General features: G+C 45.7%; 3 protein-coding genes and 1 long non-coding RNA gene across 7 annotated transcripts; 3 read left to right on the top strand and 1 right to left on the bottom strand.

Annotated features, from left to right (window-relative positions):
* LOC8060195 lies at nucleotides 3,594-12,135 on the top strand. The gene is made up of 5 exons (XM_002448064.2): nucleotides 3,594-4,050; nucleotides 4,139-4,537; nucleotides 10,993-11,041; nucleotides 11,194-11,630; nucleotides 11,732-12,135. The coding sequence occupies exons 1-5, from the start codon at nucleotides 3,636-3,638 to the stop codon at nucleotides 12,133-12,135; spliced, it is 1,704 nt and encodes a 567-aa protein (XP_002448109.2). The 5' UTR covers nucleotides 3,594-3,635.
* Nucleotides 5,535-9,431, bottom strand: LOC110436258. Of its 4 annotated transcripts, none has more exons than XR_002454069.1 (4): nucleotides 8,298-9,431; nucleotides 8,129-8,185; nucleotides 7,269-7,354; nucleotides 5,535-6,004 (listed from the first exon to the last, which is right to left on the bottom strand). It is a non-coding gene; the product is annotated as an uncharacterized LOC110436258 (long non-coding RNA). The 4 variants fall into 4 exon arrangements; XR_002454070.1 differs by lacking the exon at nucleotides 5,535-6,004 and having other exon boundaries at nucleotides 7,148-7,354; nucleotides 8,298-8,597; nucleotides 8,693-9,425; XR_002454068.1 differs by lacking the exon at nucleotides 5,535-6,004 and having other exon boundaries at nucleotides 7,148-7,354; nucleotides 8,298-8,625; nucleotides 8,693-9,424.
* On the top strand, nucleotides 15,618-16,939 carry LOC8060193 (endochitinase A). The gene is made up of 2 exons (XM_002448062.2): nucleotides 15,618-16,126; nucleotides 16,265-16,939. The coding sequence occupies exons 1-2, from the start codon at nucleotides 15,709-15,711 to the stop codon at nucleotides 16,666-16,668; spliced, it is 822 nt and encodes a 273-aa protein (XP_002448107.1). The 5' UTR covers nucleotides 15,618-15,708; the 3' UTR covers nucleotides 16,669-16,939.
* Nucleotides 20,741-22,041, top strand: LOC8060192 (endochitinase A). Its single transcript, XM_002448061.2, has 2 exons — nucleotides 20,741-21,213; nucleotides 21,363-22,041. The coding sequence occupies exons 1-2, from the start codon at nucleotides 20,817-20,819 to the stop codon at nucleotides 21,764-21,766; spliced, it is 801 nt and encodes a 266-aa protein (XP_002448106.1). The 5' UTR covers nucleotides 20,741-20,816; the 3' UTR covers nucleotides 21,767-22,041.

Here is a 24,103-nt window from a genome sequence, read left to right as displayed (position 1 = left end):
TCCCCCAGCACCCTCCCCTAGCACAACATCCTCCCCTGGCGTGGCATCCTCTCCCACCAGAAGCCGCTGAACCTAGCGCGACACTCTTCCCCACCCTCGCTCGGCATCCTCCCTAGTCCTAGTGGCATCATCTCTCACACTCTGTGACCCGAGCTCCCCCTATCCTCGTGGCCATGGTACTCCCCACGTCAAGCTCTCTCTCTCTCTCTCTCTCCATGTTGCAGTTCTACGTTTCAATTGTTTCAATCGCTTCAGAGACATGTTGAAGTTGAATCATACGGATGTTGCAAAAGTAGATCGGGGGATGTTGCACTTGTTGCATATGTTGCAATCGTTTAAGAGTCATGTTGCAGTAGTATTGTTTCGAGTGTTTCAGATATTTCAGCGGTAATGTTTCATTTGTGTTTTCCGAATGCATGTTGTAATTGTGTTTATTTGATATTGCAGATGTTCTACACATATGTTTGCATGTGTTCTATTCGAATGTTGCATATGGTAGCAATGGATTTTCAAGTGTGTTTCAGGTGTGTTTTCTAAGTGTTTCATAAGCGTGTTTCAAGTGTTTCAACTACTTTTAGGCTATGTTGCAACTATTAAGTTTGGATGTTTCAAAATTAGATTGGGGTGTTGCATCTTTTCCTTCTTCCACCTTGTGCTGCGTCATCTCTTCTGGAGCCGGCAGGGCATCCGTACGGACGAGGGATGGGCGATGGACGCGATGAGCGAGCCAGCAGGGCATCTGTACGGAACGAGGGATGAGCGGTGGACACAATGGGTGAGCCAGCAGGGCGTCCGTACAGACAAGGGATGGGCGGTGGGTGCAATGGGCGAGCCAGCAGGGCGTCCGTACGGATGAGGGATGGACGGTGGACGACGTGATGGGCGAGCCCTGGCTCCGTACGAACGAGGGATGGTCGATGGGCGTGGTTGCGTGCGGTGCGGGTTTTTTATTGAAAAACGTACGCTCGCGATTGAAGTGGGTGCGGGCAAACAGAAGTCGCGTCCGGACGTAGGACTAGAGCCGGACGTCTGGGCGCTAGACATGCCGAAATTTTTAAGATTCTTCGTCACATCAAATCTTTAGTCGCATGCATGGAGCATTAAATATAGACGAAAATAAAAACTAATTGTACAGTTTATCTGTAATTTGTGAGATAAATTTTTTAAGCCTAGTTACTCCGTGATTGGACAATATTTGTCAAATAAAAACGAAATACTACAGTAGCCAAAAACAAAATTTTTTGCAAACTAAACAAGGCCTCAAGGAGAGACAGTACCAGCACAAAGAAACACACAGGCGCGTACGCGGTGGCAAGTAGTAGGCGACAACAGCTAAACAAAAGCAGAGGGAGGAGCCACAAGTAGAAATCAGCTTACACGAATGCTGGAGAGGATGCACATCTACTGCGCGGTTTGGCACGGTTTCTGCTGCTGCTCAATAGCAAGTCGCAGACTCTTTGGAATCAGGCCAACCTGGCCCAACCAAAAATGTGGGTGGCCGGCCGCATGTCCAGGGACACCAAATTTCTGGGCCATCCAGATGATATGGGCCTTGATGACCAGTTACAGACAGGCCCAACTAGGATCCAGTTTTTTTTTTGAGTCACTGAGCTCCAAGCTTTGACATGCCTTCGTGGGTAGCAGTGAGCCAGTGACCCTACCCACCCGCGAAGGCCATTACATCTTTATTTAGCACAAGGTTCATGGAGCTTTTTTTTTTCCTTTGATTTGAGAAAAATCCATGGATTTTTTTTTGTCATAGGACTTCGGTTAGCTACAATATAAAAGGATTGAGGGCTTATTTAAATGCACTCTAACTCACCACAATCCACGTAGGTTAAGGGGCATTAGCGTGGAAAACTATCTAATTTTCCACCTTAGTTCCCCTCAACACACCTGTGGATCAAAGTGTATCCAAATAAATTCCAAAAAAAAGTCAATTCTCTGCAAGTCAAATGTTTTTGTAGAAAATGAGAACCGGAGCCAACGAGTTCCATTCATGTTCATTGACAAGTACATATACAGGTTACACAGGGTGGAGCTGCGGCTGACCGCGTAGGGCACCAAGCACCGTGCTGCCTCGACATGCAGAGCTCTGGCATTGCTCATGACGCGGGCACAGGCTGACTGAGCTAACTAGCTAATCTAGGCATGCTGATGCTAAATATAGTTCTTGTCTCCAACACCCCCCGCAGTCGAATGTGAGTTGGAAACACACAGAGACTGTTTCGGAAGGCCTCGAACGTAGAGGTGGGAAGGCCTTTGGTGAGCACATCGGCATATTGTTCGCCAGTAGGGACATGAAGCACACGGATCTCTCCAAATTGAACACGTTCACGGACGAAGTGCATATCCAGCTCGATGTGTTTGGTACGTTTGTGATGTACCGGGTTGGAAGACATGTAGATCGCAGAGATATTGTCGCAAAATATGACGGTGGCCTTGTGTGTGACGCAGCCGAGCTCGCCCAGGAGCTGTCGAAGCCAGATGCACTCTGCTGCAGCGTTGGCGAACTTTAGCCAACGAGTTCCATTCATGTTCATTGACAAGTACATATACAGGTTACACAGGGTGGAGCTGCGGCTGACCGCGCAGGGCGCCGAGCACCGTGCTGCCTCGACATGCAGAGCTCTGGCATTGCTCATGACGCGGGCGCAGGTTGACTGAGCTAACTAGCTAATCTAGGCATGCTGATGCTAAATATAGTTCTTGTCTCCAACAGTTTTCTCAATTCTCTTTAAGGCTCGTCCGGTTAGGGGTAAATCTAGGTAGGGATTGTCCCTGGTAAACACTGGTTATAAGTTGCACTAGCAATACTAGTTGGAATGTTTCCAGAACACCAATTCATAACAACTGAATGCAGCCTTAGAGGCTGTTTGGTTCCTGGATAACCTTGGCCTAGAACTAATTCAGACAGGATTGCCTCTCTAATTTGTATAAACTTCTAGCCGGAATGGTTCCTGACCTCTGTTCCGGGCCAAACGAGCGAGCCCTTAGGCCACGTTCGGTTGTTCCATAACAAGCCATTTCGAACTGGAACTATTCATCCATACTATAAATTTGGAAAAGGAAAGGTTTGTCGGAGCCTTAATCTTCTCTAATCCCCTTAGATAAGAGATTAACTGAACAAGGGCTCATCAACAAAAACTGCCCAAGAGTCCAAGGCAAGAAAAGAAGAGAAAAGTCCAAACTAGGCCGCCGCTATCACCGGAATGCGGCACCGATCTTTGAAGTATCTTCCTGGCATGACCGTTTCTTTAAATTTTGGAACACGCAAGTCTATGCTATAAGTTTGCACATGCCTGATCCTTTGTCCTAGTACTAGGCAGCAATATACGGCGGCCAGTGCCAGCTCCGGCAGCAGGAAAATGCACGATAACAGCAATCGTCTTCGTTCGTAGACGCCAAAAACGACCACAAAGGACAACGCTGATACTAACGTGTCGTGTTGATCGACAGAGGTGACACAAGTCACAACTCACAAGTATACTCCAAACGTGGAAAGCGCCATGCATCGAGAAGATGGGACCATTTGATAGTTGGCAGGTATATATATAAGGCAACCAGTCCCCAGCATGCCAGCTGCACCGCGGCAACGGAACTTAATTTTCCGCAGGATCTGATCGTCGATCAGTATGCCAAACTCGCCAACGATGCTGACGGTTCTGGCTCTCGGGCTAGCGCTCCTCAGCGCCGCAGGTCCGGCCACCGCGCAGAACTGCAGCTGCCCGCCAGGCTACTGCTGCAGCCAGTTCGGTTACTGCGGCACGAGCTTCGACTACTGCAACGGCAACACGTGCCAGTCCGGCCCCTGCACGGGATCCGGCGGTAGCAGCGGCGCGAACGTAAGCGGCGTCGTCACCGACGCATTTTTCAACGGCATCAAGTCCCAGGCCGGGAGCGGGTGCGAGGGCAGTAACTTCTACTCGCGGAGGGCGTTCCTGCGCGCTGCCAGCAGCTCGTACCCCGCCTTCGCCCATGGCGGCACGGAAGCCGACGGCAAGCGCGAGATCGCCGCCTTCTTCGCGCACGTCACGCACGAGACCCGACGTAAGTTCATGGATCCTCCACTAACTGCAGAGTGTAATTTCCCTTGTGCGGGGTGATGCATGTATGACTAATAGCTTGATGCCGACAGATCTCTGCTACATAAGCGAGATCAACGAGAACAGCGCCTACTGCAACTCGAGCAACGCACAATGGCCGTGCGCCCCGGGGAAGAAGTACTACGGGCGCGGCCCGCTGCAGATCTCGTGGAACTACAACTACGGTCCTGCCGGGAGGGAGATCGGCTTCGACGGGCTCGGGAACCCGGACATGGTGGCGCAGGACCCCGTGATCGCGTTCAAGACGGCGCTCTGGTTCTGGATGAACAACGTGCACGGGGTGATGCCGCAAGGGTTCGGCGCCACCATCAGGGCCATCGACGGCGCCCTCGAGTGCAACGGAAACAACCCTGCGCAAATGAACGCGCGGGTGGGCTACTACAAGCAGTACTGCCAGCAGTTCGGCGTCGACCCGGGGAACAGTCTCACCTGCTAGAAGTGTTGGGTTTATGCATGTGTTCTTGGCTCGACAAGTATAAATACTCGGCGTCACGCAGTCGGCTGTGGTGAAGAAACCTTAGAGTTTGAGAGTACGTAATACCGGTAGTAAAAATGCAGGGGCTCACGACCTGTTTATTAGACAAGAATAATGATGCAATTCGTAATATGCAGATTATATTATGTTAATTTGTGTCACTTGATCCTATCTACTTAGAAAGTCAAGTGACTTCGACGACAACACAAGTGCTATATAATCACCTCAATTTTAATCCTATTCAGTATGAACACGAGTATCTCTTAATCATACTTGCAAAGAAAGAGTAATCTCTTAATCATATCAGCATAATCACTTGGTTTTATCTACAATCGTATCAATGTAGTGGATTGCGCGAAGTATAATACTACTACTGATGAAACTAGAGCCAAATAGAGATGGAATGTAGGGAAATACCAAGCGACCCAAGCGACCCAAGCGACTTTTGTTTAGTCTCTTTGGTCGGACAACCATCGTTTGCCATGACCTGCTTGTACGGTGAAGCTTCACACTTTGGGCAAACATCCATGTCTTTCTATTCATCTCCAAGATAAAGCAATGGTTGTTTCCAAAAAAAATTTCAAGATTCTCTGTCATATTGAATCTTTGGACGCATGCATGAATCATTAAAATAGATAAAAATAAAAACTAATTGCACAATTTGCCTGTAATTTATGAGACGAATCTTTTAAGACTAGTTAGTCCATGATTAGACAATAATTGTTAAATACAAACAAAATTGCTACAGTAGCCAAAGCCAAAAGTTTTTGCGAACTAAACAAGGCCAAAATATACAATCATTGGTACATATGTTTTTTCTCAACTTCGAGGTTGAATGGGTATATCCCATTTGGTTGTCCTCATATGTTATACTTGTTAATTAACTCATTAGGGACCGTGTCCAATTTCTTCAGCATACATAATAAATCTCCAAAGCTTTTATCAAACAAACTATATGAATACATTTCAGTTCCAATAGCATGAGGTCAACTTCCAATTTGCTTAGTTTGCAACTCGAGTACAACGGTCTTTTCAAATATTTTGGACTAAAGAATCTTGGTTTCTCATCATGCAACATCTTATAAAGGCCGTCTTCCATGGTATCAACTAACTATTTTCTAAAAACATTGTTAACAACATCTTCTCTATTGACACATGTTTCCTCGTTAACCACCTCTTTCTAGTTGACACTTGTTTCCTCAACAGAATCAGGCATGCTGTCATCACCATCGCCTTGGTCATCCACTACATTCTCACACTATCCCCATGCTTAGTCCACATCTTGCAGTCTTGAAACTGTGATTATCAATTGAGATCATATCTTCTTGTGGTTGCAAAATTACCTCTAATTCTTGCAATCACTCCATGGGCAGTGCACGTAGCCTTCATCTTGTGGATTATATGCGACATGAGTTTTGACCACCTAGATAAAGGAGTAAACGCCTAGATAAGGATTATCCCTCACTAGTTTTGTGAATAATGAATGTCCCATAATACTAAATATCAAATCCCATAGCAAGCTTATGAATGAAATTAACAAGAAACAAATTTAAAGGGGTTGATACCCTCATTTTATGAAAGGTGACTATTGTGGGTTCGTAACCACGACGAGTGATTAGTAGATTGATCGATGGGTCGATGTGTGAGATTCGGGTGGTTTAGCACACGACCTTTATGTCCAGCAATAAGTTATTCATGTTAGAATTGTCAAGCAAGTGCTTACATTGGAAGAGAGAAAGATGGTAGGAGAGTGCTAGCTAGTTCCGATCTAGGGTTCTCTCTTGGATTCATCCTCCTCTAAGGGGCCTCTCCCCTACCTATATTTTGGAGGACAAGAAGAGTAAAGGAGTTCCTGGGGTTCCCTTGTTCAACATGGTAGTGTTACAATTTAAAATCATAATCTTTGAGTTGTTAGAGGTGTCTGATGTCGTCTTCTCTAGTGGTCGTGGACGACACTGCTGTGTTGTCCCTGACATCACTTGCAGGAGCCTAGAGTTGCTTGTCTGAACCAGGAAATATCGTTGTGTCTTACCTAAGTTCATCCCTCTTCATGGCATGGGTTGTGCACCAAAGGCATGAGCATTTCCTTAGGATAGATTGATCGAAGGGCCTATGATCCCATTTTCTTCCTCATGCATAGGTGATGCACACACCCTTGTCGTGTTGTGTCATGCCTTGGGCGTGCCACTGAATTGGGAGTGGCCGACATAGCCTCATGTGGACATGGAGACAGAGCTCCTATAGGGCATGGAGCATTGTGGATATGTCTGCTTGTTAGGCTCTGGGCTTCTGTTAAAGCCTAGCGGAAGATTGCCTATGTCGCCATGATGGTCCACGGTTCCTAGCCTTCTTTGGTTGGTTGTTGTTGTTCAAGGTCGACAATACTCAGAGACTTCTTGAACCCCTAAGCATGGGGGCTCGGTCATAGGCTCACTTGAGGCGCTTCTTCCAGGTGTTCGTGCCACTTTTGGAGAGGGCCATCTCGAGTTTTCCTATTACTAGGTAGCGTGCCCGTGCGTTGCTACGGGATAGTTAACATTTTATATTTAAAATACATATCGCATAATAAGATAACAATACTGTAGGTGGATCCATAATAAGGTGTCATAGTTGTCCATAATAAGGTGGATCAGAACTCATATTTTGTGGCAACCTCCAATTAGAACAAAGCCAGAGTGAATAACTACCTTTATCAAAAAAATGTATTCCTTCCATATGAGTGCATATGTCTTTGAATGTGACATAGGTTATTCTTCCTGTTGCCTAGCCATCACTGCAACCACGAACCACAGGAAAAAAATTGCAGCTCAAATTACAAGTTGAAAGGAGAATGCTTATAAAAAAATAAAGTTTCCATGAAGGTGGTGCCATTGTTTGTGCCAGAAAGTTTAAGTCACTATATTAATTGTCATTCAGGTAGCAACAATGAATGCACAGATCCTAAAAAGTATAAATTTAAAGTTGATCTATAGCCAAGTAATTGCAGACACACTCAAAGTTAGTTCAAAAGGAATTAAGAGTATCACAACTGTTGAAAACTACCTGCAACTTGCAAACTAAAATTGCTTGAATTTTTTAACCACTATCAACCGCAAAAATGTTCACGTCCCACAAAACATGATAAAGATAGGTACTGCTTGTTCGTGGCAAAGAGTCTGAATCATGAATCGGACCATTCCATCGTATAGTGTAGTCTCTACTATAATAAATGGATTTCAACAATTATGTAGGGACACCATTCTAAATGCCAGCATAGGTAACATGTATAAATCAAATTCAGTATCTTGACTAACATGAGAATCAACCACGGTACCTATATCTAGGACGAAAATAAAACATATTACTGTCATTTTGTAGCCTATCGGAAAAAATAAAGCTAATACACTCACAAGCTTCTTCCAGAATACAGGAACACCAGAAAGAAGCTAATGGCGAAAAATCACCGCAAATGATCTTGGATAAGAGAGAGGATACGAGAGACCCAATAAAAATATTATAACAAACAGTATATGTGTAATAGAAACAAGGGGAGAAAAATGAACAATACCTTGAATTATTACGGATGCAACGAACACAGTGCCTTGAATTGTTATGGTTGTGCAAACTGCATCCGGAAATCAAATTCATGCGCGGCGCAGAAATATACCATTGTCAGAATGTCAGATTTTGATGCAAATCAACATCAGTTTTGAAAAAAAAACGTATGTACAGACAACCTCATCGGAAAATTTGTAGATCACAAAAGGAGCTAGCTCATCTCATCTTCCACCTTGTCTCTAGCGACGTGATGTGAGACTGGTTCCAATAACACGTGACCAAGATTCAGATGGAGCTGTTGCTTCCAATAGCACGGACATCTATCATCGTTCACACCAAAGCGAACTCACCCGACCATGAGGTCCCTGCGATCTAAAGCTTCTTCATGTACGAAGTCTCTGGATGTGTGGGCAGAGGTATTTGGGGAGGCAAAAGGAGAACACGACGGACACCCTAAGATGCAAGGTTATGTGTTTCTCCTGTTCAGAACTCCCAAATCCAGTCCATCTTAGATCCAATAAACCAAATCAGTAGGGGAGAAATCTCTTATACACAAATAAAGGTACAGAATTACCTCTGAATGAAGAAACCAAATCAAAGTCAAAGCAGAGCAATCGAGCATTAAAGTTGGATGGGGAACAGGAGATGGAGGCAGTCAGGAAAGCTAGCTCAAGAGTCGCGGAGAGCCGAGGAGGAGTTGCGGAGAGGCCGGTGACACCAAGTCGTGCGGTCGCCTGTTGCACCGAACACGCAGGGCTTCTTGTTTCTGGCAGCTGGATATGCCCCATGCGGATGCCTGCGCTGAACGACCACTGCCTGCGAGAGGAAGGTGTGATGCGCCGTCGCCACGTGGGCCACGCACCGGCAAGGCCGACCGTGGAGCGGAGCCACAGCTGCTGGAGATGGAGAGGCAGAGCGCCGACCAGATCCGCAACCAGGGCCCGCCACCAAGTACGGCAAGAGCACGGGAGAGGCAATTGCCCGTGTGTGCGTGCGGGGGTGGGCAGGAATGGTTGGCCACCGTAGGGCTGAGTCGTGGCAGCGGACGTCAATGGGGCAGGGCGCCATGACAGCACAACAAAATCCACATGTCCGTCGCCTACGAACGGCACGAAGCTAGACGACGCCGTCTCGATTTAGGTAGGAGATCGACCCTCAGCTCGTTGAACACTGGCCGCCGTCGGGGTTCTTCATGCTAGGATGGCCGCGTGCGATCGGTGCGGCGGCGGCCTCGCGGTTTCGCGGTGTGGGAGGGGGAGGCGAGGACGGGTTTCTTTTTTCACATGGAGGGCAGAGAGCGTGGAGACCGGGAGTTTCCTTTTTGCGAAGTGGAAGAAAAGATCGCACGGGCGGTAGGCAGACAGCTAAAATTTGTTGCACCAAAAATTGTCCACACTTTGTTCTTTTTAGTTGTAGGAGATTCAGCAGGGGCGTGCGAGCGCACCTACTATGTGTAGCCCTTGAGCCCCTAATTAATTAAGAGCATTAGTTAGGAAGTTAATCATATTGTTATGACATTAATCAGCAGTGATGACCTCCAATTAAATCACCACATTTACTAGAGAATCAACCAAATTACTCCAAAACTAAATGAGTTGCTAGTTAATAGCCTCAAAGTACCGACATCATGTGGGTTTATAAAAGTTGGTAGACCATGGACAATTCACAATTCTATTCCATTCTACACTAAAATGGGGGAAACTAAAGGAACTAACTAAACTATATTACCACATTTGCTAGAAAATTAAAACCAATCTAATAACGAAGCAAACTGAACTAGCTACAAATTAAATGGGTTCATAGGTATAGTAACTATAAGTTACTGGTACAAAATGGACTCACCAAAAATCCAGATGTATGCATGCAGAATCCTATGAAAGAATGCTCTTTAAAATGGAGAAACAACAAGCATAACAATAAAAAAATAATATAACTAACAAAACAAGTTAAAGGATTGCTAATTATCCACCTTAATGCAAGGAGAAAATGTCCTTTCTTCGGAAACTAACCCTTCATAAATATTTTGGTGAAATATGTCGGCAACAATAGAGAGAGACGAGGAAAGATGCTCGAGAGTTGAGATGGGAGGAGGAGGAAGAAGCTGGCTAAAGTTTTATACTGTAATAGTAGGGCACTGTCGGGTCGATCAAGAACCGGTAGTGATGTAGTTTTGCCGTTGCCATTGTCAAGCATCGATTCGATATTGGCGACATATCACAGTGTAGGGTTGTGGCCTGACCTGATAATGATATGTCCTTGTCAGTTCATGGCTGGAGCTGGCAATGATATTTATCGGGTCAGTAAGATTCCAATCACTGTCCAAATCATAGACTTATGACTCGGCAGTGAAGCAAATTACTGTCGGCTCCTGCACACTGACGATAAATAATAACAGGTAGAATTTTGTACCCATAACAACACCACCTTAGATACATAATTTTGTACACTCGTCTACACTTGTCGTGTGCAATATCTATGGGTCCCTACCGTCATATGAGTACCGAACCAAGGAGCCCATACTTCTTTACTTAGCACAAGACCCAATGTGCGCATTCCCTGTTCAACGAAAATGACCCAAGAGTCCAAGAAAATAAGAGAAGGAAATAAAAGTACTCCAAATTAGGCCGCTCTCATCGGCACCGATCATGGAGCTCTCGTCCTGGGCTGACCGTTTCTAATACGTTGTGGAAACGCAAGTCTCTACTGATGATATACGGCGGCCAGTGCCACTGCCAGCTGGGGCAGGATGGCGGCAGTCGTCTTTGTACGCGCGAAAAATCGCCAGAAAGAACGTATTTCCATCAAGAAATAATTAAATATAAATTGCGCGGCTACCGTATCTCCAAAGTTCCAAACCGCAAGTCCACGTTGCAGCTAAGGGCAGCGGTGGACCGGTGGTGCAAGTTGCACAAGCGGACATGAGGTTGCACGTCGAACGCCACACGTCGAGAAGTTGGGCATCCGCGCCCTGACCTCTATATAAGGTGACACCAGCATGCCAATCTCAAATCACCTCACAGCCGCGCAGCAAAGAAGCATTTTCGTCCGGAGCTGACGCTCAGATCATCAGTAAAGTATGGCGAGCTCGCCGACGATCCTGACTGTTCTGGCTCTCGGGCTGCTAGCGCTCCTCTGCGCTGTCGGTCCGGCCGCCGCGCAGAACTGCGGCTGCCAGCCAGACTTCTGCTGCAGCCAGTATGGCTACTGCGGCCAGACCAGCGAGTACTGTGGCACCGGGTGCCGGTCGGGCCCCTGCACAGGGACAGGGAGCGGCGGCAGCAGCGGCAGCGGCAGCGGCGCGAACGTCGGTAACGTCGTCACCGACGCGTTCTTCAACGGCATCAAGAACCAGGCCGGAAGTGGGTGCGAGGGCAGCAACTTCTACTCGCGCGACGCGTTCCTGAGCGCTGCCAGTGCCAGTGCGTACTCCGGCTTCGCCCAGGGCGGCTCGGAGGACGACGGCAAGCGCGAGATCGCCGCCTTCTTCGCTCACGCCACACACGAGACCGGACGTAAGTTGATTGAAACGCGTGTGTAACCTCTCTTCGACGGGATGTATATATATGACTGCATATATCATGCTAATCAATTTGGAACATAATTTGCACGGCAGATTTCTGCTACATTAGCGAGATCAACAAGGACAACGCCTACTGTGACTCGAGCTACACACAGTGGCCGTGCGCCGCGGGGCAGAAGTACTACGGAAGAGGCCCCCTGCAGATCTCGTGGAACTACAACTACGGGCCGGCAGGACAGAGCATCGGCTTCGACGGGCTCGGGAACCCGGACGCCGTGGCGCAGGACGCCGTGATCGCGTTCAAGGCGGCGCTCTGGTTCTGGATGAACAACGTGCACGGGGTGATGCCACAGGGGTTTGGCGCCACCATCAGAGCCATAAACGGCGCCCTCGAGTGCAACGGAAACAACCCCGCGCAAATGAACGCGCGGGTGGGCTACTACAAGCAGTACTGCCAGCAGTTCGGCGTCGACCCGGGGAGCAACCTCACCTGCTAGAAGTGATGGGTTCATGCGTGCCTTCTTATATAAATATAAGGGTATATATACTTCAGAATTTGAGAGTGCGTAGTAGTATTAGAGATAAATAATAATGCAGGGGCTAGCGACCTGTTTATTCGACATGAATAATGATTAATGAAGCAGTTTGTAACATGCAGATTGACGCGAACACTTCGCAATATCTACTGATAAATAATAATGCAGATTAATGGGATGAGCTAACTTCTTCTTTTTAGATGAAATGGTATAAGCTAAGAGCAAGTATAGTAACTTGTTGTAAGCTGGTTAAATGCTGAGATAGAAGAGAGAAGAGAGAAGAAACAGGTTGTAAGAAACTTTATTAATAGTGAATAACTAACTACTGTATGAGTGGGCTGAAGAAGGCTGCAAAAAAACCTTACAACCAGCAAATTAACTATATTATTAACCTTGCTCTATTTTTTCAGTTCAAGTTTGTAACATGCCGATAATGAAGCAGTTTGTAACATGCAGATTAATGTAGTACCTTCTTGGATTCTCTGTCGTCCATCAATTGAAGTTCCATCGAAGTTAAAATTGTCAGATTCCAATCCTCACGACGAAGTTATTAATTATAGTTGATGGTTTTCATTGAAACGTTCAACTTTTCAATTGCATGCCAACTTATTCGACACGCCACTCATGGCATGTAAAAAGCCTTTTGCTTCTTCGTTTGTATGTGAATGGTTTAGCACACATGAAGATGTGTAACATTTGTAGTAGAAAGACTAGCCTATGTGAATGGAGACATGATTAATAAAAGCATGTGCATGTGCATATGAAGGCAATGATGTGCAAAGATAGTTAATACATAAATACTATGGTTATTACTTGACACGTGTGTTAACCTACATTCACAAATAACTCGTTTAACCTCGAAGTCGGTGTTCATGGTACTCCCTCTGTCCTTGAGAGAATCAATTTCTAGCCCAAAAATTTGTCTCCAAAAGAATTGATTTCTAGAGGTGAATGGTCCATCGATCCACATTAGTCTCTCTCGTAGTCTGGATTTCATTTAACATAATCTCTCTTTCCTGCACTACTATGGGATACTTCAAACTACACTACTTAATTAGGCTTCTCGGTAACTAGAGAGCTATTAAGGTTCAACAGCTTAATGAGGGGTAATGGTCTTTTATCTTCTTTGCTAATTTGTCCTAAAGTTGCTAGAAATTTAAATTTATTCTTTTAGGGACAAATGGATTATATATATGACCTCTGTGGGGGAACTACACATGAAATTCTAGAAAAGGTAAATCCATATAAACAAGATGCACAAGTAAATGCAAAATCTAAAGAGGGTTGAGAATGCAAACTCTTTTAACAATTTTTTACTAAGGTGTCAAAAAGCTCGTGTCTTCCACTTTCCTTGTTTGAGCCTCTTGCAAGGGCCAAGCGTCTAGTCAGATAACTCAGTGAATAGATGATAGCCCATCCTTAATAGCAAGTGTGTATTCGCCTTGCCTTTCTTGGAATGCTCCCTGTCGTACTCATTTGGTTGAGCTTCAACCAAGTTATTGAGGGCCTCCCTCACACAACACCAACATCAACTCCACAACTAAGGTTGGTGCATGCAAGCACACTGGCAAGCAATATTTGTGCAAACATCGCCTTACTTTAGGCACCTAAAGCTCTTCTTGTTAACCGACATAAACTAGCATTAATTGCCTTATTCTTCAAGATCACTCCTTGGATGTTGAAGCTTTCAAATATGTGTGTTTACACCTTAAGAAGCTTCAAAAACACCAAATAGTTGAGTGGGGCATACATATTCATATTCCAACACTCCAAACTAGCTATCGCAAACTCTGCTATGATATATACAAGAAACAAATGTTCTCCATGGTAGAAATGGACCTCACCTTAAACTTACAATGGCGCAGGTCTTGACCACACAATAGGATCTTTCTGGTGCATTCGTTGTGTCCTTGATTTTTTTATAATGCAAAGGTCCAATGCTATCATCTGGAGTCACCTGATGAGTAATTCCTTAAACTCCCCAACCTAGTACCAAACTTAAAATGTTCAATGAACCATCTAGTGCTTACCAGAGCATCTGTTTTGGACTAGTACTTGATCACCTTTGGACATTGATCTAGTACACGTATCAAGTGAACTTCATCGTGGCACTCTAGGTCATCCAGTGAATAACAACCCACTGGGTCTTGGCCCTATTGTGGTTCTCTTCAATGGATTTGTTCATGCCCTATTGTGGCAAGTATTGTAGTGTTACTTGCCATTTATCAACCAAAATCACCATCAATTTCTTGATGATAGCGTCTAATTAATAAATAAAGTGAGACACATATGTCTTTTGTAGTTTCTTCTAATCTATTCTAAAATATTTAGAATGCACTGTCATACTGGACATAAATTTTTGTCATTTATAGACGAGGCAACTTATTGATTTAGCTCAAGCCCCACGAAAGTGACTCCCTCTCAAAGAAATCTTCTAAATTGCTCACGAGAACAATCTTCTACTGTAATAAATACTCTAAAAATAAAACTCTTCTATTCTAAATCCACGCATAAAGGCCAAAGAGCCTTCTAGAGACTAAACAAAAATATAAAAAGCTATCTTGTAGACTTCGTTAGTAAGATGCATGACGTAGCTATTAGTGGAAGATAATATGGATAGCTAGTAAAGGGTGATGTGAATGGCTTGTATGTTGATCAGTTTGAACTTGCAGTGTGGATGAACTTTATAAGAAACGTAGACAAAGAAGAAAAATTCTAAAAAGCTTTATAGAGAAACCGAAGGCGGAACACCGATATTATTAACCATGGCAGAATGCACTCTAGAGAAACCACAGGCAAAACACGGATTGGGCCATATGCGTCTACTCTAGTTTTTTTTGGATTTTTTCCTCCTTATCTATAATCTTTTATAAAAATAATCCACGTTGCAAGTTTTATCTCAACGTGGATATGGCCTAATCCATCACCGGTATATAGGTAGCTTGGAAGTCTTCCGTTCTTGCTTGACCATTTCTGGTAGGCTTTATTTGTTGGGACACTCAGACCAAGGCCACCAGCCCACCAATAAATCCTCACATGCGAGGTACGTGGAATTGAAGCAACAATATACGGCTGCCCGCGGCGGCCGGGAAGATGACGCCGATTGTCTTCGCATACGAGAAAAGTCACAGGAAAGCAAATGACTTTCTATCAGGTAGCATGATGTGCGGATTTTCCACCGAGCATTCAGCCATTCAAGGGGTGGGCGGTGGCAATCCAAATCTTATTATATCTCCTACGTAAGACTAGTGCTTGTCGATACATGCTGACCCATGTGTCGAAACTTCATCATAAAACGTGGAAACAGTCGTACGTGCCAGTGCAATGCGTGGAACAGTCGTACGTGCCAGTGCAATGGTACTTTTGGACCGGGACAGCCACTCCATCTCCATCTTCCACGTCGCGTGCCATGTATTGACAAATGATACCTATATAAAGCGGCACCCTTATATGACATCTCAAATCACACCTCACAACAAGCTGCACCGCAGCAACCTTAGTGAGAAGCTGAAGTACTGATCCGATCGATCCAGTATGGCAAACGCGCCGCCGAGGATCTTGGCAGTCCTGGGGGCTCTCGGGCTAGCACTCCTCTGCGCTGCCGCCGTCCCGGCCGCCGCGCAGAACTGCGGCTGCCAGGCAGGTTACTGCTGCAGCAAGTTCGGTTACTGCGGCACGACGGACGACTACTGTGGCGACGGGTGCCAGTCGGGCCCGTGCCGCTCGAGCGGCAGCAGCAGTAGTGGTGGTGGGAACGTGGGTAGCGTTGTCACCGACGCATTCTTCAACGGCATCAAGAACCAGGCCGCGAGCGGGTGCGAGGGCAAGAACTTCTACACCAGGAGTGCGTTCCTGAGCGCCGCCAACTCGTACAAAAGCTTCGGTGGCGGGTCGGTGGCGGGCAAGCGCGAGATCGCCGCTTTCTTCGCCCATGTCACCCACGAGACCGGGCGTAAGTTCACTGACCACAGGCTCTAATTAATCTCTCTTCCACAGTATCGTCTTTGATTTGACCCATCATGCATGCTGATCAAAGTTTCGTAATTCTGCTGTGTGGACGTACGTATGGCTCGATACCGACCGACGACAGATTTCTGCTACATCAGCGAGATCAACAAGAACAACGCCTACTGCGACTCGAGCAACAAGCAGTGGCCGTGCGCCGCGGGACAGAAGTACTACGGGCGCGGCCCGCTGCAAATCTCGTGGAACTACAACTACGGGCCTGCCGGGAAGGCCATCGGCTTCAACGGGCTCGCGAACCCGAACAAGGTGGCGCAGGACGCCGTGATCGCGTTCAAGACGGCGCTCTGGTACTGGACGAACAACGTGCACGGGGTGATGTCGCAGGGGTTCGGCGCCACCATCAGGGCCATCAACGGCGCCCTCGAGTGCAACGGCAAGAATACTGCCCAGATGAACGCGCGGGTGGGCTACTACAAGCAGTACTGCCGGCAGCTCGGCGTCGACCCCGGGCCCAACCTCACTTGCTAGGCGAGTGGCGTCGGCAGTCCTTGGATGGCTCGTCCAGAAAATGCATGCTCGGCGTCGCACCCTCGCGAAACACAGAGTTTAGCGAGTACGAGCTAGCTAGTAGTAACAATAAAACGCTGGGGCTGAGCCTGTTTGTTGCACCTTACTAATAATGAAGCAACTATACCCTCGAAACATTAGTGTGTACACTCGCGCTTGTACTTTACTACGATTGCATCAAGGGTTTAAAGACTAAATCAATAAACAGTGTCTGTGTCTAGGCGAGCTTCAACAAATGTGCAGATGAGTCCGCCGCAGTTCTCTCGTCTCCGCACACACGTATTTAGGATAACTCTATGTCAGATCTACCATTTTATCTCCATCTATCTTCTACCTTCTACTTGTTGTTGTCGACCGCTGGACGGGAAGGCTCTTAGGCTCGGCCAACTTGTTACTAGCCTCGACCAATTAAAACCATCTTCGGGTGCGTGGGTGGTGATTAGGTGAAGCTTGCGGTTTCATCCGTTGCCGCTGGTGGCTGCTCTCTTGGCTGAATCGGCCCCTTCCAGCCATACCTGTGCCTATGTTGATTTGTTGAAGAAATAAGAGGAAGGAGATGATTTGTGAGACACACACCTTGTCGCTCTCCGCCAAACGCATGGAAATATGAGAGATTTTGCAAACACAAAGAAGGCCATATACCAATAACCAATCATGATGAAAAGTGGTTCTTGTGCAACATAGTACCTGAATGGTTGAGCTATGCAATGAAAAACAAATTTCTTAGAGCATCTCCAACCATTATGCAATTGGACTTTGCATTCTTGAAATTTGCCAAAAACCTTAAAAATTGCTCTCCAACAATTTTACATTTGACTTATGCATTTTGGCAAACTTGACATTTGATGGACCAAACTTGGCATTTTTGCATAAGCACAATGGTTTGGCAATTTTGATATCCTGAGAATCTTGGACTCCTTGTCGTACCCCCACGTCGCGGTAGTTTCCCGCGAGACGAGTCCTCCTCGCGCGCGACTCTTTTCTTTCCCCCGCGCGCCGTCTCCTTTCTTTGCGCAGGGACAAAGAGATCCATCACTGCCTCCTTTTCTTGCAGCGACGCGAGGCTAGGAAATCCATCGCCGCATCTTCACCGTGCCGCTCCTGTACCACAACGCCGTCATCTTGTTGGGGTTCACCGGCGTGAGGAAGACGTCGAAGTCCACGCGCTGCTGCCGCGTCGAGTTGATCACGGAGATCGATCGCGACAAAGGAACGCGACGGGCGAAGGAATTGCGTGCGAAAAAGAAAGCGCCCGCGCGACGTGCGAGAAAATTTCCCGCGAAGATGAAAGATTTCCGGACAAAAATAGTTGGGTCCACTATTTTGGGAAATGTCAAGTCAAAAATGTCAAACACTTGGAGATGAACTTATTTTTCCTTTGGCAAAACGTTTAGAGACTTGGCAAACTCAAACAAATGGCAAATTCCAATTGCATAACTGTTAGAGATGCTCTTATTCCGATTGAATTATCTTATGCATATACTATCGATCACAAATCTTCCTCTGTTGATGAGTTTTGATTACTTTACGCTTACATTATTACCTAGTAGGCTAGTAGGAGTACCAAGTAACAGTGGATCAGAGCGCATCCAGCGCTGCTAATCCCTAATGGTAGGCCACATATGCGATAGATCAAACCTCAAAAAATAACTTCAGTGCAAATTTTGTGTTCTTTTCAAGGGTCTCCTTGCATGGGTTTGGATGTAAGTATACAGTATATATTCAACCAGTTTCCACGGCTGATTAAAAGAGAAGTCAGTCGGCGAACACTGGACATTAGGGGGTGTTATATACTTCCTTTTGTCATATAATATAGTGCATACAAACATTAAAAATTAAACCCAAAACCAAGGGATTACAGAGGAAAAATAATTTTGAATGAAATAGTTGCACAAATTTGGTAGGTATGGTAGTGTTACTTGCCATTTATTAACCAATCACCATCATTTAGTGGCACTACACCACGGCCCAAAATTTGTGTCAGTGGGGGGTGGGGGGGGGGGGGCGTTAAAAATATTTTCTATTTATCAACCAATCACCATTAATTAAGTTGATAATAACGTCTCATCAAGAAATAAAGCAAAGGTAGATACGTATTTTATATTCTTCTTTATTTTGTCTTATAATTTTTAGAATATACTACACGATAGAGGGAGCGATTAATAAATAAAGTGAGGCACGAGAACAATCTTCCGCTGTATTGAGTGCTAGAACTCTTCTATTCTAAATCCACGCATAATGAGAATAAGGAAGGAAAAAAGCCAACGAGCCTTCTACAGAAATAACAAAAATATAGAAAGCTATCTACGACTTCGTTTGATCATGCATATGGCCCAATCCATCACCGGTAGCTAGCTTGGAAGTCTTCCGTTCTTGGTTGACCATTTCTGGTAGCCTTAGTTGGAACACGCAGGCCAAGGCCACCAATAAATACTCACATGCGAGGTACATGGAGTTTTTTGAAGCAACAGTACGTATACGAGAAAAGTTACACGTGTTTGAAATATAGCATTTGTTCAGGCGACGGTTAACACTATCAGATCTCTATCTAACGTTCTAAATCTATTAGCACAAATCACAATAAAATAATTATAATTCTTTTTACGGAAGGACAAAGACAAAACAGACTATAGGAAATATGCAAACTGAGCGAGCTCAGCTGGTTGGATTGTGGTGAAACCTGACCGTCCAAGTTTAACTGATTTGACACAGCTACTTGAATTTTTTTAGATTTATTCTAGGACTTAATGGAACTATTTTTTTCGATACAAGCATTTTCATTACTTCCAACGGAAATACAGTTCGGGACAGAGTGTAGACAGGAACAGAACCCAGACCAGCCACTTACAACTAACTAGAGTTTAAGAAAGCGAACAATTTGCTACACTAACAGTGAAGCTAGATTGAAGATTACAGACAACGTCCCAAAAACTAGAATAAGAAAGATTTATTTTAGAATTTAATGGTACTATTCTTTTTTCAATAGAAGGGATCTTCCCCATTTTCATTACTTTCAATGGAAATACAGTTTGGGACAGAGTGTAGATAGTAACAGAACCCAGACCAGCCACTTACAACTAACTAGAGTTTAAGAAAGTGAACAATTTGCTACACTAACTGCGAAACTAGATTAAAGATTACAGACAACGTCCCAAAAACTAGAATAAGAAAGATTTATTCTAGGATTTAATGACACTATTCTTTTTTTATACAAAGGATCTTCCTCATTTTCATTACTTCCAACAGAAATATAATTCAGAACATAGTGTAGACAGAAACAGAACCAGACCAGCCACTTACAACTAACCAGAGTTTAAGAAAGCGAACAATTTGCTACACTAACAGCGAAACTAGATTGAAGATTACAGACAACATCCCAAAAACTAGAATAAGAAAAAAGTTTCAAAGGAACAGACGGGCTCCGGTGGCAAAAAAATACAAACTTCTCCTTTTACTTCACTTGTCCTTCTCGGCTTCATTATTATTCTCCAGCATCTCTTATTTTTCAGGATCCTTTGATTTGCAATATAGGTAATGTTCCTGTTGATAACGAGGCGTCTCTCAAGATTTATTGGTCTAATTTGTTTTTTCGAAGATGTTCATAGAAGTTAAGTGTACGTGTATGTTCATAGGGTTGAGTGTACACTCGTATTTACGAGCGACTGCATCTGTCAGGAAAAAAAACTATAGGAATGGAAAACAAATGGCTTCTAGCAGCTAGCATGCGCGGATTTTCCACCGAGCATTCAGGCGATGGGCGGTGGCAATCCAAATCTGATGATATCTCGACCAACGTACGTTAGACTTGTGCTTGTCGATACATGCTAGCTGTCCCATGTGTCAAAAGTCCATCATAAAATGTGGAACAGTCGTACGTGCCAGTGCAATGCGTGGAACGGTCGTACAGTACGTGCCAGTGCTATGCGTGGACCGGGACACAGCCACTCCGTCCAAATCCTCCACGTCGCATGCCATGCATCGGCAAGACGCACGTTCTGATGCCTATATAAAGCGGCACCCTCGTGACATCTCAAATCACCTCGCAACAAAGCTGCACCGCAGCAACAAACCTTTGGCCAGAAGCTGAAGTACTACTGATCTGATCCAGTATGGCAATCGCGCCGAGGATCATGGCGGTCCTGGCTCTCGGCCTAGCACTCCTCTGCGCTGCCGCCGCGCAGAACTGCGGCTGCCAGGCAGGTTACTGCTGCAGCAAGTTCGGTTACTGCGGCACGACCGACGAGTACTGCGGCGACGGGTGCCAGTCGGGCCCGTGCCGCTCTGGCGGCGGCAGCAGTGGAGGTGGGAACGTGGCTGGCGTTGTCACCGACGCATTCTTCAACAGCATCAAGAACCAGGCCGGGAACGGGTGCGAGGGCAAGAACTTCTACACCCGGAGCGCGTTCCTGAGCGCCGCCGACGCGTACAAAGGCTTCGGTGGCAGGTCGGTGCAGGGCAAGCGCGAGATCGCCGCCTTCTTCGCCCACATCACGCACGAGACCGGACGTAAGTTGATTGAACGTCCACTGATGACCACACACTCTAATCTCTCTTCCACAGTATCGTAATCGTCTTTGATTTTTGACCCATGCATAATGCTGATCGATTTTTGTAATTCTGCTGTGTGCACGACTCGATACGGACACCACATACAGATTTCTGCTACATCAGCGAGATCAACAAGAACAACGCCTACTGCGACTCGAGCAACAGGCAGTGGCCGTGTGCCGCGGGTCAGAAGTACTACGGGCGCGGCCCGCTGCAAATCTCGTGGAACTACAACTACGGGCCTGCCGGGAGGGACATCGGCTTCGACGGGCTTCGGAACCCGGACAGGGTGGCGCAGGACGCCGTGGTCGCGTTCAAGACGGCGCTCTGGTTCTGGACCAACAACGTGCACGGGGTGATGTCGCAGGGGTTCGGCGCCACCATCAGGGCCATCAACGGCGCCCTCGAGTGCAACGGCAAGAATACTGCCCAGATGAACGCGCGGGTGGGCTACTACAGGCAGTACTGCCAGCAGCTCGGCGTCGACCCCGGACCCAACCTCACTTGCTAGGTAGCTAGGCGAGCGGCGTCGGCGAGTCCTTTGGCTCCTCGTCGCACGGCTCGTCCAGAATAAATAAATGCTTGGCATCGCACCCTTCGCGAAACCTAGTTTTGCGACGGAACGTGCTAGCAAGCAGTAATAATAAAACGCCGGGGCTGAGCCCGTTTGTTCAACCGGAATAATGAAGCAACTGTATTATATGCATGTTGCCTCGAAACAGTGTGTACGATTGCAGATCGCTTGTACTCTTTACGGTTGCAGCGAGGGTTTAAAAACTGAACCAATATGCAAAGTTTACGGTTGCAGCTTGCTAAAAATTTGTTGGTCCAAGCGGCACTAAAAGAGGACTGTTGGATTGCAGCAAGGGTTTAAAAACTGAGAAATTTTACAGTGCTTGAAAATAATTAGAGCCATCCGTTTGGCTAAATCAGATGGTTAAGAAACAAGAAGAATCTACTAAAATGAACTTAAGTTGTGGGCCAGAACCAAAACTTAATGGACCCGGAACCAGCTCTAATTAAATCGTGGAGGGTACAAATGGTACTTCCGTGTAGCAACAATATTAAGCTGTGTTGTATTCGCTGGCCATGGATCGGAAAAACCATCTTATCGGCGGCACCCGCCGGCCATGTCAAGATGCAGCGCTCACCACCTAGAAGCTAATGCACGGATGCAAATGCACCCGATCTGTAGCTATTATATTCTACTGAGCACTCGTCCAGTCCAGAAGTGATTAGTTAAGTGCTCTGTCACCCACCTCATCGACGAACAAAGGTGAGCTGCTATATGCATCACGAGGATGGATGATACTGTAGGTGATAGAGTTCATGTGCGTCGGCTTCATAGTTGGTCTCATCTATGTCCACACCATCGCCGACGGGCTAGACGCAAGGCAGATCATCAATGCGGTGGGGGACTAAGCCCGCGGCGGCCGCGCATCTCCCCCATCTGGGTGCGCTACGTGATCATGGACCTGCCCAAGATGCCGGCGCCGCCTCCACACCTCGACCTGCTCGACATGTTGTTCAAGGATATGCCTTAGAGAAATTTGGAGTCCCATGCGACATTGCGACCGGTGTTCAGTATTCGATCGATGAGGGCTGCAGCGGTGGATCATGTAGGATAGAAGCACGAAGCAGGCCAATCACCGACGCTGGGAGCCGAGCACTGGGCGGATGGGTGCCCCGGGAGGGACTTAAGTTACAATTACTAGGCTACTCTTACTTATATATTCATTATTATCCTGTTTTAAGATGGAGAGGATTAGAGAAACCGGTAGTTCCTCCAAGAACCGTAAAATATCTCTTAAAAACTGAGGCTTTATTCAGTCCGTGAAAAGAAAAAAAGTTGAGGGGGATTGCAGCAATTAAAAACTGAGGCTTTATTCGGTTCTTGAAAAGAAAAAAATGAGTATTGTAGCATATTTGTAACTATATCAATTAGCGTCCAATTATAGACTAATTAGATTAAAAGATTTGTCTCGTAAAATTATGTGTAAATTATGCAATTGATTATTTTTAATCTATATTTAATGCTCCATTCATGTGTCTAAATATTCGATATGATGAGTCGAAAAATTTTTAGGTGGAAACTAAACAAGGCCTAAATTCATATACAAACTTTACAGTTGTAGCTTGCTAAAAAATTGTCGGTCCAAGTGCCACTGAAAGAGAACTGTTGGATTGCTCATATATCCCTTAATCACACTGCAGGAGATTACTCTGTGGAAACTCGTAGGGCATACATGGCCAAAAGTGCCTACTCGATCCAATTCCAAGGCACTTTCAGCAAGCTGAAACTTATGCTATTTGAAAAGCAAAGGTAGAACCCAAATATAGATTTTTTTTTGCTTAGACGCTGCTATATAAAAGAATCCTTACAACAAACGATCTGATGAAACGCAACTGGCCAAATGATCTTAAATTTGTAAGGATTGCGTTTTCGCAAAGCAAGTTTGGTCTCTCTTAAGAAAGTAGCTTGGATTATCAGTGCTAGACTTAGTTGGAATAACATGCTCTTTTCATAGCTATTGGCGCAAGTACTGCAACAAGATTAACAAAGAACACAGAAAGAGCATAATAGAAGAATGTTTTAGAACAAGTCGATGCGGCCAAGCGAAGTAGCCATGTTTTGCAAGGAAGATTTACTGTACCGTGCGGCAGCCGTAAATTTAGTTTTATTTTTAGTGGTCATCTTGTTTGTTTTGGCTGGTTTCGGGCTCTGAGGTCTTTAGTCGAGGGTGGGGCCATAGTGCCGTGGTGGTGAGTTTTTTTTTCTCTCTATTTTTGTTGCCCTGTTTGTAAATTTATGAAGTTGTTTCTTTTTCTTCGTCTAATAAAAATTCAG

This window comes from Sorghum bicolor, chromosome 6 (assembly GCF_000003195.3).
Source record: "Sorghum bicolor cultivar BTx623 chromosome 6, Sorghum_bicolor_NCBIv3, whole genome shotgun sequence".
In the NCBI taxonomy this organism is placed as follows: domain Eukaryota; kingdom Viridiplantae; phylum Streptophyta; class Magnoliopsida; order Poales; family Poaceae; genus Sorghum; species Sorghum bicolor.
The sequence above is the reverse complement of the archived record's forward strand: the minus strand, read 5'-3'. Positions and strand labels throughout refer to the sequence as shown.

Excerpts from the sequence above, each read along its gene's own strand:
- LOC8060192 (XM_002448061.2), top strand. The coding sequence starts at position 20,817 with ATGGCAATCGCGCCGAGGATCATGGCGGTCCTGGCTCTCGGCCTAGCA. Across the intron at positions 21,214-21,362 it reads CATCACGCACGAGACCGGAC|ATTTCTGCTACATCAGCGAG; the intron begins GTAAGTTGATTG and ends CACCACATACAG.
- LOC8060195 (XM_002448064.2), top strand. The coding sequence starts at position 3,636 with ATGCCAAACTCGCCAACGATGCTGACGGTTCTGGCTCTCGGGCTAGCG. Across the intron at positions 4,538-10,992 it reads CCCGGGGAACAGTCTCACCT|CTAAGGGCAGCGGTGGACCG; the intron begins GCTAGAAGTGTT and ends TCCACGTTGCAG. Across the intron at positions 11,631-11,731 it reads CGCCACACACGAGACCGGAC|ATTTCTGCTACATTAGCGAG; the intron begins GTAAGTTGATTG and ends TTTGCACGGCAG.
- LOC8060193 (XM_002448062.2), top strand. The coding sequence starts at position 15,709 with ATGGCAAACGCGCCGCCGAGGATCTTGGCAGTCCTGGGGGCTCTCGGG. Across the intron at positions 16,127-16,264 it reads TGTCACCCACGAGACCGGGC|ATTTCTGCTACATCAGCGAG; the intron begins GTAAGTTCACTG and ends GACCGACGACAG.